The 14,411-nt window shown below is 55.6% G+C and overlaps 7 protein-coding genes across 7 annotated transcripts; 4 read left to right on the top strand and 3 right to left on the bottom strand.

Annotated features, from left to right (window-relative positions):
• Positions 1 to 776: 776 nt before the first annotated feature.
• On the bottom strand, positions 777 to 2,187 carry SPRG_14550 (hypothetical protein). The gene is made up of 9 exons (XM_012354260.1): positions 1,973 to 2,187; positions 1,846 to 1,926; positions 1,702 to 1,803; positions 1,541 to 1,648; positions 1,428 to 1,490; positions 1,316 to 1,383; positions 1,102 to 1,261; positions 1,006 to 1,052; positions 777 to 959 (listed from the first exon to the last, which is right to left on the bottom strand). The coding sequence occupies exons 1-9, from the start codon at positions 2,177 to 2,179 to the stop codon at positions 872 to 874; spliced, it is 924 nt and encodes a 307-aa protein (XP_012209650.1). The 5' UTR covers positions 2,180 to 2,187; the 3' UTR covers positions 777 to 871.
• Positions 2,188 to 2,902: 715 nt separating this feature from the next.
• On the top strand, positions 2,903 to 4,010 carry SPRG_14549 (hypothetical protein; the record flags this gene model as incomplete). Its single annotated transcript, XM_012354259.1, has 8 exons — positions 2,903 to 2,944; positions 2,994 to 3,095; positions 3,143 to 3,174; positions 3,225 to 3,279; positions 3,337 to 3,401; positions 3,490 to 3,556; positions 3,605 to 3,757; positions 3,819 to 4,010. The coding sequence occupies 8 exons, from the start codon at positions 2,903 to 2,905 to the stop codon at positions 4,008 to 4,010; spliced, it is 708 nt and encodes a 235-aa protein (XP_012209649.1).
• On the bottom strand, positions 3,933 to 6,726 carry SPRG_14548 (hypothetical protein). The gene is made up of 10 exons (XM_012354258.1): positions 6,180 to 6,726; positions 5,784 to 6,122; positions 5,138 to 5,734; positions 4,926 to 5,091; positions 4,779 to 4,879; positions 4,647 to 4,736; positions 4,497 to 4,598; positions 4,275 to 4,346; positions 4,031 to 4,222; positions 3,933 to 3,975 (listed from the first exon to the last, which is right to left on the bottom strand). Exons 1-9 carry the CDS (start codon positions 6,180 to 6,182, stop codon positions 4,160 to 4,162), a joined length of 1,533 nt encoding a protein of 510 aa, XP_012209648.1. The 5' UTR covers positions 6,183 to 6,726; the 3' UTR covers positions 3,933 to 3,975; positions 4,031 to 4,159.
• Positions 6,727 to 8,325: 1,599 nt separating this feature from the next.
• Positions 8,326 to 8,758, top strand: SPRG_14547 (hypothetical protein; the record flags this gene model as incomplete). Its single annotated transcript, XM_012354257.1, has 1 exon — positions 8,326 to 8,758. The coding sequence occupies one exon, from the start codon at positions 8,326 to 8,328 to the stop codon at positions 8,683 to 8,685; it is 360 nt and encodes a 119-aa protein (XP_012209647.1). The 3' UTR covers positions 8,686 to 8,758.
• A 1,648-nt stretch (positions 8,759 to 10,406) lies between these two features.
• SPRG_14546 (hypothetical protein) lies at positions 10,407 to 11,537 on the top strand. The gene is made up of 8 exons (XM_012354256.1): positions 10,407 to 10,488; positions 10,538 to 10,750; positions 10,792 to 10,890; positions 10,940 to 10,993; positions 11,045 to 11,116; positions 11,171 to 11,205; positions 11,256 to 11,333; positions 11,387 to 11,537. The coding sequence occupies exons 1-8, from the start codon at positions 10,417 to 10,419 to the stop codon at positions 11,484 to 11,486; spliced, it is 723 nt and encodes a 240-aa protein (XP_012209646.1). The 5' UTR covers positions 10,407 to 10,416; the 3' UTR covers positions 11,487 to 11,537.
• An 86-nt stretch (positions 11,538 to 11,623) lies between these two features.
• SPRG_14545 (hypothetical protein) lies at positions 11,624 to 12,215 on the bottom strand. The gene has a single exon (XM_012354255.1). It carries the CDS (start codon positions 12,202 to 12,204, stop codon positions 11,680 to 11,682), a length of 525 nt encoding a protein of 174 aa, XP_012209645.1. The 5' UTR covers positions 12,205 to 12,215; the 3' UTR covers positions 11,624 to 11,679.
• Positions 12,216 to 12,787: 572 nt separating this feature from the next.
• On the top strand, positions 12,788 to 14,243 carry SPRG_14544 (hypothetical protein; the record flags this gene model as incomplete). Its single annotated transcript, XM_012354254.1, has 7 exons — positions 12,788 to 12,876; positions 12,927 to 13,089; positions 13,143 to 13,454; positions 13,507 to 13,605; positions 13,657 to 13,735; positions 13,779 to 14,063; positions 14,122 to 14,243. 7 exons carry the CDS (start codon positions 12,788 to 12,790, stop codon positions 14,241 to 14,243), a joined length of 1,149 nt encoding a protein of 382 aa, XP_012209644.1.
• Between the last annotated feature and the right edge of the window lie 168 nt (positions 14,244 to 14,411).

The following is a 14,411-nucleotide window of genomic DNA, read 5'->3' as shown; positions in this document are numbered from 1 at the left end:
CCGCGCTGTCTCGCGCCGGAGCTCGTCGACGCTAAGCTCGAGCCGCGCCACGTAGCTGTTGACGGCCGCGCGCTGCCGCCGCTGGAGGGCGCGGGCCTGCGCGAGCTTGATGGCGCTCGTTTTGGGCACACGTCGGGTTCCGTCCATGCTCGATTTTGCTCTAAGAAGCGGGCGAGATCCCACAGTACTCTCGAAATTTGTATGGCAAGGGCCCGTCAAGTTGGCCACCCGTTTGCAACGCGCTCGTATTGCCCTACGCGTTCCTGATGGTCCTTCTATCACTCGCGGTCGACCTTCTACGCCTGCAACGGCAATGGCAGTTTAACGCGGCGGGTTCAAGGCTTGAAATGGACGATTTATTGCAATGTTGGACGCTTTCTGGTCCATATTTGGACACGAAGTTGATCCCATCGATGCCAGCTGTGGGTTCCAAGGTGGGTTCCAATCAAGGAAATTGGTTCCAATGGTCGACGCAGATGGGAGCTTGCTGCATTGGTGCTCGATACCGATAGTACGGCTCGATTGGAGCGAGCGTCTCGGTCGCTCGTCGCTCGTCGTGGGCTCAGGGGGCAAGAATTACATGGCAATTTTCTCAGAGACACGAGCCGTTGGCGTCGAAGCGTCCAGCGAGATGCTGGCATGATCGCGTGCAGAGGTGACATGTTGATGCTAATGTGTCTCTCGAGATGCGGCCAGCGGAGATCTCGGCCATCTCCGCTTCGAAACAGGCGTCAAACCATGGCGCAGGACGCGAGGGATGGATGGAGGGGCTGGCAGCTCTGGGCTAAGGGTACTGCGTTCTCCTAGTACTTTATATGACCTGTACTACGACGACATGAGCGTTAAAATGTGCTTTGTCGCTTGTCGCCAACTACGACCCCGCCAGCGCCGCTTCCAGCACGTTCATCTCTTCAAGAAGCGCTGCCACTTGGTCGGAAAAATCGCTGCTATCAAGGTCGCTACGCACCGCCATGCGCTTGATCCGCAGGTAGAGATGATCGATACCTTGTGCTGGCGCGCTGATTGGCCATCTCGGCGTGTGCGAGGACCGACTAGCTCACGCGTGCGGTGCATATACGCAGGCCAGTGACATCGCTGTACCTGGAGCTGCTCGACAAAAGCTACGCACTCATCGAGCGCGGGCTTGGTCCGGGATGTGACGAGGCTGCCCGTGCCAGACGCGATGGTCTGGTCCTCACGAGTACTCGCAAGCGGCGAGCGGAGCCACACCTGCACTTCTTGACGGTACTTGAGCGCAAACCTAAGTAAGAATAGGATAATATGGCGTTGAGTTGGTTCGTTCGAGGAGGCGTACGTTTGCAGCTGCAACTCGAGCGCCGAGACGAGGGCGCCCAATGTCGGTGGCGCTTGCACGATGGTATCCTAAGTCGACGCGGAGTGCGCAGGGTGAAAAGACCACGGCGCACCTTGTCAAAGGTGGGGTACTGCTGCCGCAGTCGGTCGCACTCGCGCATGGCTGCATCCAGCTCCTGCGCCAAGCTCGTGAGGCTCGTGGGACAAGAGTACGGAGCCTGTATACCGCTGCGACCCGGCGATGCTCGTCGGCCACCGACGGTGCAGGCTGCGCGAGGTACGCGTGGAAGCTCGGCGGAAACAGTCCCGTCATTTTGGTCTCCAAGAAGAGTGCCTAGACAGGACGTGGTTCAGCGCAACGGCGATGCGGTGCTGGAACGACGCTACCTCGTTGGCGCACACGACGTTGAGAAGCATATTAGCATTGGCAACGCAGGCGTCGGCGCCGTGCGTGGCGATTGCCTCGAAGCCAAGCAGCTGATCGACCACCTACGCTGCCTTGTGGAAAGCACAGGCGTGGAGGCGACGGACCTGCCGAAGGTAGCCGTTCGTGCGGTCGACGCCAAGCGTCCCATTGATGAGGCGCGCGCACACGTCTTGCGACTCGACGCCCTGCGTGGTGCTAGTGTGAGCGCAGGCATCGGCTAGGATAGCGTACCGTCTGCAGAAGCCATCGCGCCAAGAGCATGTCGGCCTCGCTCCCGGACGTTGGCCCCAGCGCTTGATGGAGGTAGGCCCGGGCGCGTGCATGCAGCCAATGTAGCAGCTCACGCTTGGAGCCATGTACCTGCAGCGGCGACGACGCGAGGATCTCGGTCGGGCAGCCTAACGCTTCGAGATCACGCTGGAGCTGGGCGTGTGCCATGCTTTAGTTGGTTCCAACACACACCATTTCATGTATATAGACTATTGAGGTCTCTGGACTGGATGATATTTTTAAATAAATGCAAATAGTATTAAATCAGGTCGCAGCCATCAACATTGGCAACTCCACGTCTGGGAATGAGGTCCATCTCTGCACGTGGTCCCGTGACAAGATAATTTAGAAGGTATCTGCTCTCTTGCCCGAGCGCACGCCAGCATGATTCCAAACTTCACAGTCACCGCGGTGACCCCCCACCAACTTTCAAAGCACAATAATCTTGCGCTGACCTTAATCTGGTAAAAGCCCATATCTTTCCTTTGATGTAATACTTCAGACGGGTGCATTTGACGTTTAACCCTATTTAAATGAACCGTTTCATCGAGCTTCTTCCTTGTGTTCTTTGTGGCACATGCCGTGACCGTTTTTCAGTGACATTCGTGTCCGGATGGGGGGATGTCCGGATAGAAAGAATCGGCGCGTCGGGATCGAACCGGCGACCTCTGGAGGTGGAAGCAGTATATGATGTAAAATAGGACCTACTCGGGTTCTGCTACCTGCTTGTGCTCACGTCGGGTCGAGCGTCTAGCTTGGATCGGTCGTGTCACCGCAGGGTCCATTTTTGTCATGCATGGATTGGTTGAAAAGTATCGCATTTGGCCGAACACGGCATGATGATTGGCTAAAATACCTTGCCCAATGCCCAATCGGCTGCATTTGGGCAACATGGGCCGGGAAGGGAAGCAGCGCAAGCTCAAGCGCGCCAAGGTCTGTCCTCGGGACCGTCGCTCTCGCCCTCATTGCTTGCATCGCATAGGCGGAGAAGACGGCGTCGAAGAAGAACCGCGGGTCGCATGCCCTCGGCGTCGATATGCGCAAGCTGCGCGAGCAGCTAGCGCGCCTCGAGCTGCAGTTGGTGGTAGGCGCCTCGCCTCGCTCGCCAGCCTTGATGACCGCCGTGCGTAGACGATGGAAGCCGACGGCAACTGCTTGTTTCGGTACTAGCATTGCAATGCGATAGCCGCGCGATACGACGCCTCTATGGTAGCGCGCTGAGCGACCAGCTGCACGGCGACCAGACGCACTTTCCCGTGATTCGCAAGGTTCTCGCTTCTAGCCCAATATGACCTTTGCTCGCCGTTGTGTCTCAATCCGTGTAGGACATTGTACAATACATCAAAGACCACCAAGACGATCTCGAGCCGTTCATGGAAGACGAGGAAGCGTTTGATCACGTTGAATTCCTCCCGACGACATGGAGGAGACGACGGAAATGCGTGTGTAGTACTGCTCGCGCATGGCCGACGACGGAGTCTGGGCGGCAACTTGGAGCTCTACGTCGCGTCGTTGCTCTGGCAGCGCCACATTGTCGTCCACCAGGTCGTTGTTTCAGGGCCTGCAAGTTGATACACTGATACTCTTCTCCAGGTCGATGGCAATCGCACGACCATCGACTGCGGCCACGCCAAGGCACGGGCGTGGCACGTGTGCTACTACAACGACGAGCATTACGACAGCATCCGCAGTGTCGACGACGACTTGATGTCGACGCCGCTGCCGCTTCCACCGCCCGTCACCGAGGTAGGACTGTCCGGGAAATTGCGTAAAAGGTCACGAAATGCAGGGTAAAATCTGTGTCGAGACCGGTGCCGACACGAGTGCGCAGCGCGAGAGAGACCTCAAGGCCCTTCGCACGGACTTCCCCACGATGGACACGGACGAATTGGAGTCTCTCTTTGAGCAGCTGCAGTGTGATCCGGCCAAGCTGCGGCAAAAGCTGTCAGCCAAGACAAAGAAAGCTAAGCACATGGTCAAGATGAAGAAGCGGCGATAGATACGAGTACAATATTGTACATGCGAGCAACTTGGTTGTTGATGTGAGATTCTTGGGCGAGAAACACACTTTGTACCAAGGGGTTGACAACATGGACAGTCCCACGCAAGGTGGATGCATATGCATTGGTCATACGACGCAGCGAACGACTAGGACACACCTACTGTCGCCGTTTTGTGGCTTCGAATGTCCTTGAAAAGCACTTCAACCGCCTACAAAAATAACAATTCCCTTGCAAAATAAGGTCGCGGATCGGAACTTTACATCGGAAAACGTGATGGCGTTCGTGCCGTGGGGGTCGGCTTGATGCACAACGCTGTCGACTTCGTCCTCCGTCTAGATCGGATTATCATTCAACGATAGAAGCTGAAGTGTCTATCTTGTTGTTACCTTGTACGGTGTATACCGCATCATCAGCTCCACGAGACTTTGCTATATATCGATATTGCATGAGGCAACCTATTCCTATGGCAGCAGACAGCGCACCTGGGAGATGACGCCAACGGTCTCAATATCCACTTGCTGAAAGTGGCGGCAAAACTCCTCGAGCATGCGCAGTCGCCCGTGCATTTGGTAGTTGAGCAATATCTGCACCGATTTAGATGCCAATGTATCTGGAAAACCATACAAACATACCTTGCGAAACGTCGAATAGGCAAGGCTGCGCTTGCCGTTGTTGTCGTCCTGCACGACCTGCGACTCGACGAGCCGCACGATCGCGTGACACTAGACCCATGTGAGTGCGGGCCGTCGTTTCTACTGGCGTACGTCGTGCGCGTCATACATGTACTTGACGACGCTGTGCCACTCGTCTTCGCTCAATAGCGTTTGGTCCATGAGCTTGGCTTGGATAAGCTGATTGAGCGCGCCTACGAGAACAATATCCAATATGTAGATTTCGACACCGACGCGGACCTTCCGACTTGCGCGGGTGCAGGCCACGGAGGAAGGCGCGGAGGAGGGCGAGAACGGTCTCTTCGAGCTTGCTCTTCAAGCGCAAGAAGCCTTCGTCCATGTCGTTGCGCACGACATGAAAGAACGTCGCGACGTCCGCGTCCGATTTCATGTACCGCGTGCACCCCTAGAGAACGAGAGATGCAATATTGATACATTGATAGAAAATGTACCTTCATGATAGCGCTTGCATACTCAACAATGAGGGACTGGAGTCCAAAGCGCTGGTTCAAATACGTGTACATGTGCTGCTCCATCGTCTCTTTCGGGGCGCAGTTGGCCGCGCACATCTCGTCGTGCTTGGCTTTCGACGCGTAAATCGCATTAATCATGTCGCGGAGCTGCTTTAACGTCAGGTTTTTCACCGTCGTCGGCGTCGGCGACGCCGCGGGCGGCAGCATCGACGGCTTGATCGTATGCTCGACCACCTCAGGGCGCCGCGGCCGCGATGCAGAATGGTTGTTGTTGCTTTCCTGGCGCGTTGGCTTGTCCTTCTTGACAAGCACGACGGGCACGGCCGGTGGTGACACCTTTCGCGCCGGTGGCGGCGGTGGCGGCTTGGCCGCGACGACAGGCGCGACCTCGTGAGGGTGAATGCTCGGGGTTCGCGGCCGATTGTCGCCGAGCTGATGCCGCAGCCGGAGGTTTTCATCCTGCAGCTGCGCAACGCGCTTCTTCTCGAGAGCCAAGGCTGCATGGCTCGTCTGGAGGTCCGTCTCGAGGCCCTCGGCCACCTCCAAAAGCTGCTGGAGTTGCCCGGGCGCCGCTTCCTAGGTATGTCGCATGTTCCGAGAAAATGCGAGGAAGAGGACGACATACGTGGCGGCTCGCGTCGACAAGCGTGAGCACGAGTGCGTGGTACGACGTCATCAACTCGTGGTGGAGAAACGTGAGCGACTGGATAGCGAGCCCGAGCTCCGGGTGGCACTCGCCGGCTTTCTGTGTCGCGAGGCTCGCGCAGGCGGCGAGGACTTTGAACTTTGCGTGGAGCAACGTCGCTGCCTCGTGGTCGCCGGCCGCCAATTCTTGCTTGAGCGACATGGCCACGAGCTCCATTTGCTGGTCAAACATGCGGCTCATGCGCAGCGCTTCGTCCGGCGACGGATCCCCAATGCTTTTTAGAACGCTGACAATACTGGCGACGTTTTGAACGTGATCCTAGTGCGCACAATCAGACAATCTTGTGTGCAATATGACAAGCGTATGCATACATACCATCGGCAATGTGCCGTTGGAGGAGGAGGATGGCGCGGGCTGAATGGCGTGTAACTTGGGGGGCCGCCGAAGGACAAGGGTGCGGCGTTGAGGATGCGGAGTTTTGGTAGCGCCGCCATGACGAGACTCTCGTCGGTCACCGACGCCAACGTGATGGACAGACTCTTGAGCGACGGGAGCTCCTGCAACACGGGCAGCACGGCTTGTATCGATGGGAATGGGTTGTGCGAAACATCAAGCGCGACCAGTCGCGTGAGCTGAGCCATCTCGGTGGGAAGCGACGAGAGGCCGTTGTGGCTCACGTCGAGGTGGCGCAGCTCCTTGAACTGCCGGAGAAGAGGCAAGAGAGGCTCGAGCGAGTAGAGGCGGGCATGCTGGAGACTGATCTCCTCCGTGCCCGGCGTCGTCGCAAAGACCTTGGTCAGCGTCTCCATTAGAATCAAGCGTCACTAGAACAAACGGTTGCGCCAAAACGACGTAAAAATAGCAACACGGCCATGATGCACAGCAGACTTCTAGTACACTACAATTCCAATCGATATGGCCTTTTTCCAACTTGCTCTTTGATCTTATAGCCGCTATCACACGCGTCTCTGCGCGTCTTGCCTTATCAGATTGATTCACGCGCGTTATGCATCATCAAAAAAGAAGACCGAGCGACGGTGCTCAGGTCTACAGATTCAAGCCGAGATGTACAGGCACGAGTGGGACGGCGTTTTTACGTAGCCAAACCTCTCCATTCCTTGACATGGACGAAAATGTCATGGGAGTTAATACGAGCGGGTCTCATGAAGCAAAGGATGTCAAGGGTCTTCTTCCGACACTTCTTGCAGCTCTTCTTCCTGTCCTCGGGCGATCGCCCGTCCAGCACGTTCCGGCCTTTAAGATCTGGAGTCACGGTCGACGACAGGAGCCAAACTCAGATCCAAGGTTGACATCAACAGAGATCGGTCATCAACTATTCTTTGACGTATACAACTGAGTGGGTGGGTTCTGATAGGCGCCGCATTTGCTGCGTGCAGTCCTTGGTCGGTTTTCCGGATGTGCCGGATAAAGATCCATGACGACGCGGGCGTCATGCACCACGCTCAAGACTGAGCGCAAGTTGAACTTGAAGGCTGGGCGTTCTCTTTCGAAAGCTAGCATGGGATCGACCGCATTCGGGTTGGTCCCTTCTTGTTTCTGTCCAGCTCATTTGCTCGTCGAGTGCAGGGCCTCTTGTTCATGATTGGCTCGATCATCGTCCAACCAGAGCGTGCCTTTATGCTTCCGGCACCCAACTTCAAGTGCACCCTCGGTCGTCCTGAATAGTGCCAAGTGCAAATGTTCCGAGCGTTCTACCGCGCCAATGACAGTGAGGTCGTCGCAGCGTGTCTTTGCCGTACCGCCTTCTTCCGAAGGCCCGAGCTGAGTTGGTGTGTCTCGATGGACGATCGTCCGTGTGCAACAAACCAAGCTTCTCTGGCTTTCGGTGCCCCGCTTGCACTCGACCGGTCCTACTATCGAGTGGCGTACTATTCGACATGCGTACTTTGTGGTTGTCGAGGTCTCGGACAAGATAAGATGCCAGAGTCAGCAGTAAGATCTCTTCTTCACCTTGAAGTGCATTTTCCAACTTCAACTTGCATCCAGTGGTGGGCAACACTCGATAAAGTGCGTCTTGAGTCGCACTTGGGCGGGCAATTACACGGCGCTGTCACATGGGACAACCAGAATCGACCAATCAAACGCGTTTGTTCGCTTGGACTTCAACGAAACAAACGGTGCGTTTCGGAACGCTTGTAGAGGACGAATTAAAATACGAGCTCTATTGTTGCGGCCGGGTTTACTTTTTCATATTCTATGCTTTGCATTTGTATCGGCTTTAAGAAATGCGTAAAATAAAACAGCCGAAAAACCACAATATTTTAATGCCGAAACGGCCCTTGACTTGAATCTCGGTTTCTGCCAATAAAATGGCGCGTAGCGTATACAAATACCAAGACAGTTCGAGCGCGTCGGCGTCGCATACAAATGGCCAGAGAGCGCGCCGCATATTTTTTGCTGGCAAAACCCGGAGTTTTCCCGGTGGCACGCGCCGTGGCTGTTCTTTGGAATGTGATTACTGCGGCCATTTGCCAAATTTCCCACAACGCAGCACATCCTTATGAAGCGATCCGCCTCGACCTGTATCAAGCGCAGCATTAGCTGCGTCGACCTGCCTGCCCTCGAGGTCGAGAACGAGCTCCACCCGCGCAAGCGCATCTCGCAACTTCGCCACCGCAGCCTCTCGGCCGCCGACCTGGCTCGGAAAGCGCGCGTCGACGAATGGATCGCCGAGCTCTACGACACACCGCAGCCCCAAGACGAGCTCTCGACCTTGCTGCAGGGCCCGACTACGACACCCTTTGATCTCAACGCCAAGGGCAAGGACTTCGACGCGGGCATGCAGCTCGAGCTTCTCAACTTTTGGCAGCACTCGTGGCTGCACGACGCGACCGTCGACGAAGCACCGCGCCTCTGCTAAACACGCCATGCGCCCTATTTATTCCGCTAGTTTACTTATTTTAACACCATTATTCATCCCAAATGATCAACAACCTCGCTCTTGAAGCATAGATAGGCGCTGTCGGGTTCGTGGTGCAACGGCGGCCGCCGCCTCGCCGGTTGCCGTACGGTTGCCAGCGAAATGGATAACCTCACCCAGAACCTCACCCGCCGCTACCTGCCGCCGGTGCGCCACGTGGGCAGTCGGTATCATACAACATGGGTGACCGGCTCTGTTTACCCAACAGCGTTTAACGCCTACCCGCAGGCGTCTTATCAAAAACGTCATTGCGTTAAACTAGACACAACCATGGGCAGCAACGCCATTCGACCCGACATCTTCCATGCTCTTTTCATAGCTCGTTGCATTAATAGAATGTGGCGCAATCAGCACGTGAACCGCGCGGTCCCGGTCTGCATCACTTTGAACGAAGTTTAACCTTAGGTTTAACGCGTGGCGTCGTTTGACGTGGACGTTTCGTCGTTCAATTACGTTGGGTCCATTGTGTGACACCAGTGGCTCCCAACTTGAACCAGCTGGTACGAAGAAATCAAGTAGATGCGCAGCCACCCGCGCGAATAATTCCCCGCGCCATTCAAATGGCCACGTGGCGAAAACGTCCTACCGCCATTGGCTTCAAGGTAGCCAACCGTACTGCAACTACTTCCACGATGCATAGCTGGCAACGACGTTGGTTCGTCGCCCGTCGCTTCACCGTTTAGAAACGGTAGAGCTATCCCTTGAAAACCACCAACGACGCGCAGAAATCCGCTAGTGAATACACGAAAATCTCGTGCCACAGACCAGGATAGCTCCAGAGATGTTCTATAGCGCCAATGTCGCAGAGCCATACCTTGAACGAGACGCAATTCTTTTAAAACTTGCAAAGCCTCCGCCGCGCCCGATGCTGTGCAAGTTGAAGCAGCCGCGGTCGGCGGCGACTTCAAGTGGGGCCGCCAGCGATGCAGACACAAGCCAAAAATGCGTGCTTGCATGATACATTGGTTGCACGAGAAGCCTCTGAGTCATGCCTTGAGCTTGTATTATACCGCAGCAGAGCCAGTTGCATGTACGGTACGAAGAGAAATCCAGTAGCGGCGCGGGCACGAGAGGTCGTGCCCGTGTCCCACAACTCAGCCGCTCGGAGCGGATGATGATGACGATATGCTCGCGGGCTTATACGCGCGAACGGCTCCACACCCATGCAGAAATCAAGCGCGTCCCACCGACGTAGATCGCGTCTATTATCAACGAGGCGGCAATTGGGGATACTAGTACGACATTGGCTTCTCTGAAGCATCGCAGCGACGCGCAACTGCCGCGCGTCTATGGTCAGACTTGTTAATGAGGACCTCCGTAGATAGCGCTAAAGGAAGATTTTTGGCTACGTTCAAATCCGTGCCTCGGCCGCCTGAAGCCGATCGCGCTCGCTCTTTGTTGCGAGCGACTCGAGACCCGTGGCGTCCCACCATGGTCATGTTTACAGCATGTCGAGGGACTCCAGCAACCAATGCCACCACCGCAGATTAATTTTCTAAAGATTTAGATGGAAACGACGAGCGAATAAGATTACGAACTACTCTAGTAGTACAATTGTCGCTCAAAGCATCGTCATTTGACCTCAAAACGAGCGGCCATTGCTCTTATGAAGTGTTGAGGGAAACGCTGCACGGTCGACAAATCCGCTCAAAATAGCAAAAACCTACTCTTATGCGCAGGGACAGTGCTGCGGCCGACAAGCGGCGTCGACGCACGAGTGCCGTGCACGTGACCGCAGACGAAGTACCACGTCGGCTGCCTAGGGCCATCGACACGTTGTCTGCTATGTTAGAGTACGCCCGGTGCCGATGAAAGCCCCAAGGTCGGGTCCGAGCCAAGTCTGACGCGTGCGTCGACCAAATGCGCAAATGGGGCGAGTTTGTCGGGCACCATCTCGGAAAGCGTCGCCAAGGAAAACCAGGCGCTTCGCGACGAGATCAAGGGCCTGCGCCACTCGATCGAGTTTCATACGCACCGTGCCGATCAGGCCGAAGCGAGCCTCCTCGTACGCCAACGAGCACGAAGAAGAGTCTTGACCTCTTGTAGACCCTCCAAGCAGAATTGAGCGACATTCATCGCCGAAAAGAAGAGGCATTGCAACTCAAAATCACGGCCTTGCAAGCAGAGCTGACTGCCAGCACCGAGGTCCATTGACAGCGAAACGATAGCTCCCGGATGTCAACGCAACAATTAGGCCAACGAGACCCAAATGCGCGAGTTCCAGGCGCAAAAAGCCGTCATCGAGCAGGTTCGAACCCATGTCGTCGATGTTTTCTGTTGTTTTCAGCGCCCTATCTAGAGTTTTCGAGACCGTATCGAAGCCATGGATGCCAAGGTCATCAGCCAAACGTTTAGCTCCAAAGCAGTCACGGTAATACTTGGTCCTTTATATTTCCTAGTTAAATTAACGTCCCTCTCGCACTAGACAATGCCGACGGATCCACTGCATTACGACCCTGCGTACACCCAACTCTGTTGTACAACGACTGAAGGGGAGTTTGATGTACTAGGACGGGTGCCAACTACTGCGCGCTGCCGCCGCGCAAATATAAAGGGTCCAGCGCCATGATCAAGGAGCTGCTCACGAGGTACTTTGGATTGAATTTTGTACGCAGGTTTTGAGTCCGTTGTTGCGGAGTAGCGGCGCGGCCGACACGAATGGCGACGCCGCAATCATGACGTCGATCCTCGCCAACGCACAGGCGCACTCGCAGAGGGTCCTTTGCCGCCGCGAAGAATAGTGACTGCAATTTATTAGCCTTTAAAGTACTGTTTTAGTACTTCCAACTCCCGCGAGGCGTAGCACTACACATGCGAACTCTTTGTAAGGAAGATAACGCGGAACACGTTGATATATATATATATATACTGAGAAGAGCTCTAAATCATGGATTTTGGTTCTACATTCGATGGCTGAGTACACCACACGACAAATTACATCGACACCGCGAGCACGACGGCGACCGCGATCACGGAGGAAAGGAAAGGGGTGACATGGCCGGCGCTCGTAACTGTCATGGCCTTTCCGTCCACCTTGACCGTTGGGTCGATAGAGGCACACTGCAGCGTCTTGCTGCCGTCGTCGATGCCCGTCAACGTCGCTGCAAAGCCTTGGTTGCCACCCGCTTTCCGCGCGGCTTCGGCCAGCGCCTGGAGCTTCTCGGTCGTGCCGGCGTCAAGCTGGTATGCCACCGAATACAGATTCGATGCGTTCCCAGTTGGCGGCGACAGGACGGTGTACTTGGAGCTCACGCACGCCTTGACGTCCACGAGGCAGTGGATCGAGTGCAGCTCGGGGTTGAGAAGCGTCTTGACTTGCGGCTTGTCGAGTAGCGTGCCCCTGTCAATGCAAAGATTGTCCATGATGAAGCCGGTGACGGAGACCGTCTTGCCCGTTGCGTTGCAGCCCAAAGCGGTGGCAACGTTGAGAAGCACGAGACCAAGCGTCGTCGAGAGCATTCGAGTAAATTGGAAAATGAACTCGGTGGTGGCAAAGGATGTGCAGGAACCTGATGCGAACGGAATGTTCCGAAGAAGGCGGATACGCGTTGTATGTCCGTTTCTGAGTTTTAAATGTTTGGGGTCAGTGACCCCGGGTCACTGACGACCACCATTGTTCTGACGATTAGTGTACCATCGCCTCCTCTAGGTGCTCGGACTAGTATAAGCTCTACAAGTGCACTGGTATAATATACCAGTACACTTATTATGCGCACTGAGTCATCAAGGTTGATCTCCAGACGGCATCTATTGTGGCTTCTCGAGCACATCCAGGAGCGAAATGCAAAATGAACTTGAAGATGGCGGCGTCTGACACGGTTGTATTGCACGGCGTTTCCACAAGAATCAACGCATCAAAGGCACACTTGATCGGTAACTCTAGCGATGGTGCTGCATTGGGACAGGCAACACAAGTACGTTCGATGAGGTTGTGCCTGCCGGCCTAGAGCTCAACAATCACAAGTTCTCTTAGAAAGTACACTACTTGTTTCAAACGTTAACTAACTTCCGCGCTGTCAGTTTCCGCCCACAACCGTCAAAGATGCGTGCGACCCGGGCGGCCATCGTCGCAACAGCGCACAAGTCGACCGAGTCGGCGCCGTTCCAGCTCCTGCTCGACTGCTACGCGTCGTGCGTTCTCCTTTTGACATACTTTAACATGAAGGACATTGTGTCTGTAGTATCAAGAGTACCGACAACAACGTCGTCGAGCTTGAAGACAAGCTACGTCGGCGCCCCGACGTGTCCTTGAACGACGTTATTCAGGCCCTTTGCGACACGGAGGACCCGGCCATTCGCCTCAAGCTCAGCGTGCTCGGCCTCTCGCTGGCCCCTATTGTCGAGGTACTACTCGGAGTTTGTTCGCACATGCATGTAGATCTGATTTATGCTTGTAGAAAATGGACCTGGTCGTCGAGGTGGTCCACACGGTCGTGACGGACGTGTGGTCGCAGGTGCGCAAGGACGGCGGGCGCTACGTCGCCAAGCATCTCGTGCCCGTGCTGCCGTTGCCGACGCTCGAGGCCATTTTCATCGATATTTTGCGTCTCTGCAAGACCGATGGCACCGAGTGGCGGTCGCTGGACGGCGGCTTTTACCTTCTTGCAATGGTGTTGAGCACCATAAAACGTGTGCCATCGGCGGGCTATGTGCTGGGTGGGCACACGCTGGACCACCTGCCGTCGATCCTTCTCACAGACCTCAAACCGGTGCCTCGACTCCATTTCTCGCAAATGAACTCAGCATTTTACGAACAACTAGGCGGTCTACAGCGCGATGAAGAACGAGCAGCTGAGCGTCCGAGAGCACGCGACCGCCGCGATGACCAACTATGTGGCCATTTCGGATCCGTTTACACAGGTAGTCGCTTTCGATGGAAAGCATGCACAGGACACTATTGTACACCACTAGATTGGTACCTTCCAAGAAGTCATTAGCAAGCTTCACTTGCATTCGCCGCACGATGTGCTGCCGGCTGCCCACGCCGACGGTGTGTCCTTTTGGTCTAATAAAATCGCTAAAATGTGACAAAGGCCTCTTGGACGTCGCGGCGCAGCTCGTGCCGCACATTCCCATCGTGTTCCTCGCCAAGCACTGGCACGTTGTCTTTCCGACGTGTGAAAAATACATCATGCACCTCGCGTCCACCGTGCGCCAAAAGTCGAGTCTTCTCGTGCGCGCCCTCGCTACGCTCAGCGTCGAGGCGCCATCCGACACGAGCTTGCGCTTGCTGCAGTCCATCTTGACGTCGCTCGCAACGCCGTGCTCAGTGCATCCCGACGCGGCGCAGCGCGACTTTTTTTGGCAGCGCCTCGAAGGTAATTTTTGTACCCGCGATTTCCTCTTTAAAACCTCGCAATCCTACCTCGCGCGCAGGGCGACTCATGAGCTTGGACGCGGTGCTCAGTCTTCTGGGCCACCACCAGCTCGCAACAACCGTGGCTGCGATCGACCGAGTTGAATGCAAATCATTTTTGGCACCACCACCGCTACGGTAACACCCGTCCGACTTTCTTGTAGAAATGATGCATTCCCGTGCATGTGCGTAGCGAGCCTGCGCTGGTCGTGTGGCGTCGACTTGGCGCCGATGCAACGTACTATACGTTCGGCCACGACATGGCCCCGCTGGCGACGTGGCCCACGGCGGCCGCGGCGACAGGCATTTC

The sequence above is a fragment of the Saprolegnia parasitica genome (genome assembly GCF_000151545.1).
Source record: "Saprolegnia parasitica CBS 223.65 unplaced genomic scaffold supercont2.152, whole genome shotgun sequence".
In the NCBI taxonomy this organism is placed as follows: Eukaryota; Oomycota; class Saprolegniomycetes; order Saprolegniales; family Saprolegniaceae; genus Saprolegnia; species Saprolegnia parasitica.
This window is presented reverse-complemented; position numbering and strand designations above follow the sequence as displayed.

What these genes read in the sequence shown, in the direction of transcription:
- SPRG_14548 (XM_012354258.1), bottom strand. An exon ending in TTGTCGACGCGAGCCGCCAC is followed by an intron (nt 5,735 to 5,783) that starts GTATGTCGTCCT and finishes CGACATACCTAG; the next exon opens with GAAGCGGCGCCCGGGCAACT. An exon ending in GCACCCGCGCAAGTCGGAAG is followed by an intron (nt 4,880 to 4,925) that starts GTCCGCGTCGGT and finishes TTGTTCTCGTAG; the next exon opens with GCGCGCTCAATCAGCTTATC.
- SPRG_14546 (XM_012354256.1), top strand. Translation starts at nt 10,417, where the DNA reads ATGCGCAGGGACAGTGCTGCGGCCGACAAGCGGCGTCGACGCACGAGT. An exon ending in AAAAAGCCGTCATCGAGCAG is followed by an intron (nt 10,994 to 11,044) that starts GTTCGAACCCAT and finishes CGCCCTATCTAG; the next exon opens with AGTTTTCGAGACCGTATCGA. An exon ending in CCACTGCATTACGACCCTGC is followed by an intron (nt 11,206 to 11,255) that starts GTACACCCAACT and finishes TTGATGTACTAG; the next exon opens with GACGGGTGCCAACTACTGCG.
- SPRG_14545 (XM_012354255.1), bottom strand. Translation starts at nt 12,204, where the DNA reads ATGCTCTCGACGACGCTTGGTCTCGTGCTTCTCAACGTTGCCACCGCT.
- SPRG_14550 (XM_012354260.1), bottom strand. Translation starts at nt 2,179, where the DNA reads ATGGCACACGCCCAGCTCCAGCGTGATCTCGAAGCGTTAGGCTGCCCG. An exon ending in CGAACGGCTACCTTCGGCAG is followed by an intron (nt 1,804 to 1,845) that starts GTCCGTCGCCTC and finishes AAGGCAGCGTAG; the next exon opens with GTGGTCGATCAGCTGCTTGG. An exon ending in AGCATCGCCGGGTCGCAGCG is followed by an intron (nt 1,491 to 1,540) that starts GTATACAGGCTC and finishes AGCTTGGCGCAG; the next exon opens with GAGCTGGATGCAGCCATGCG.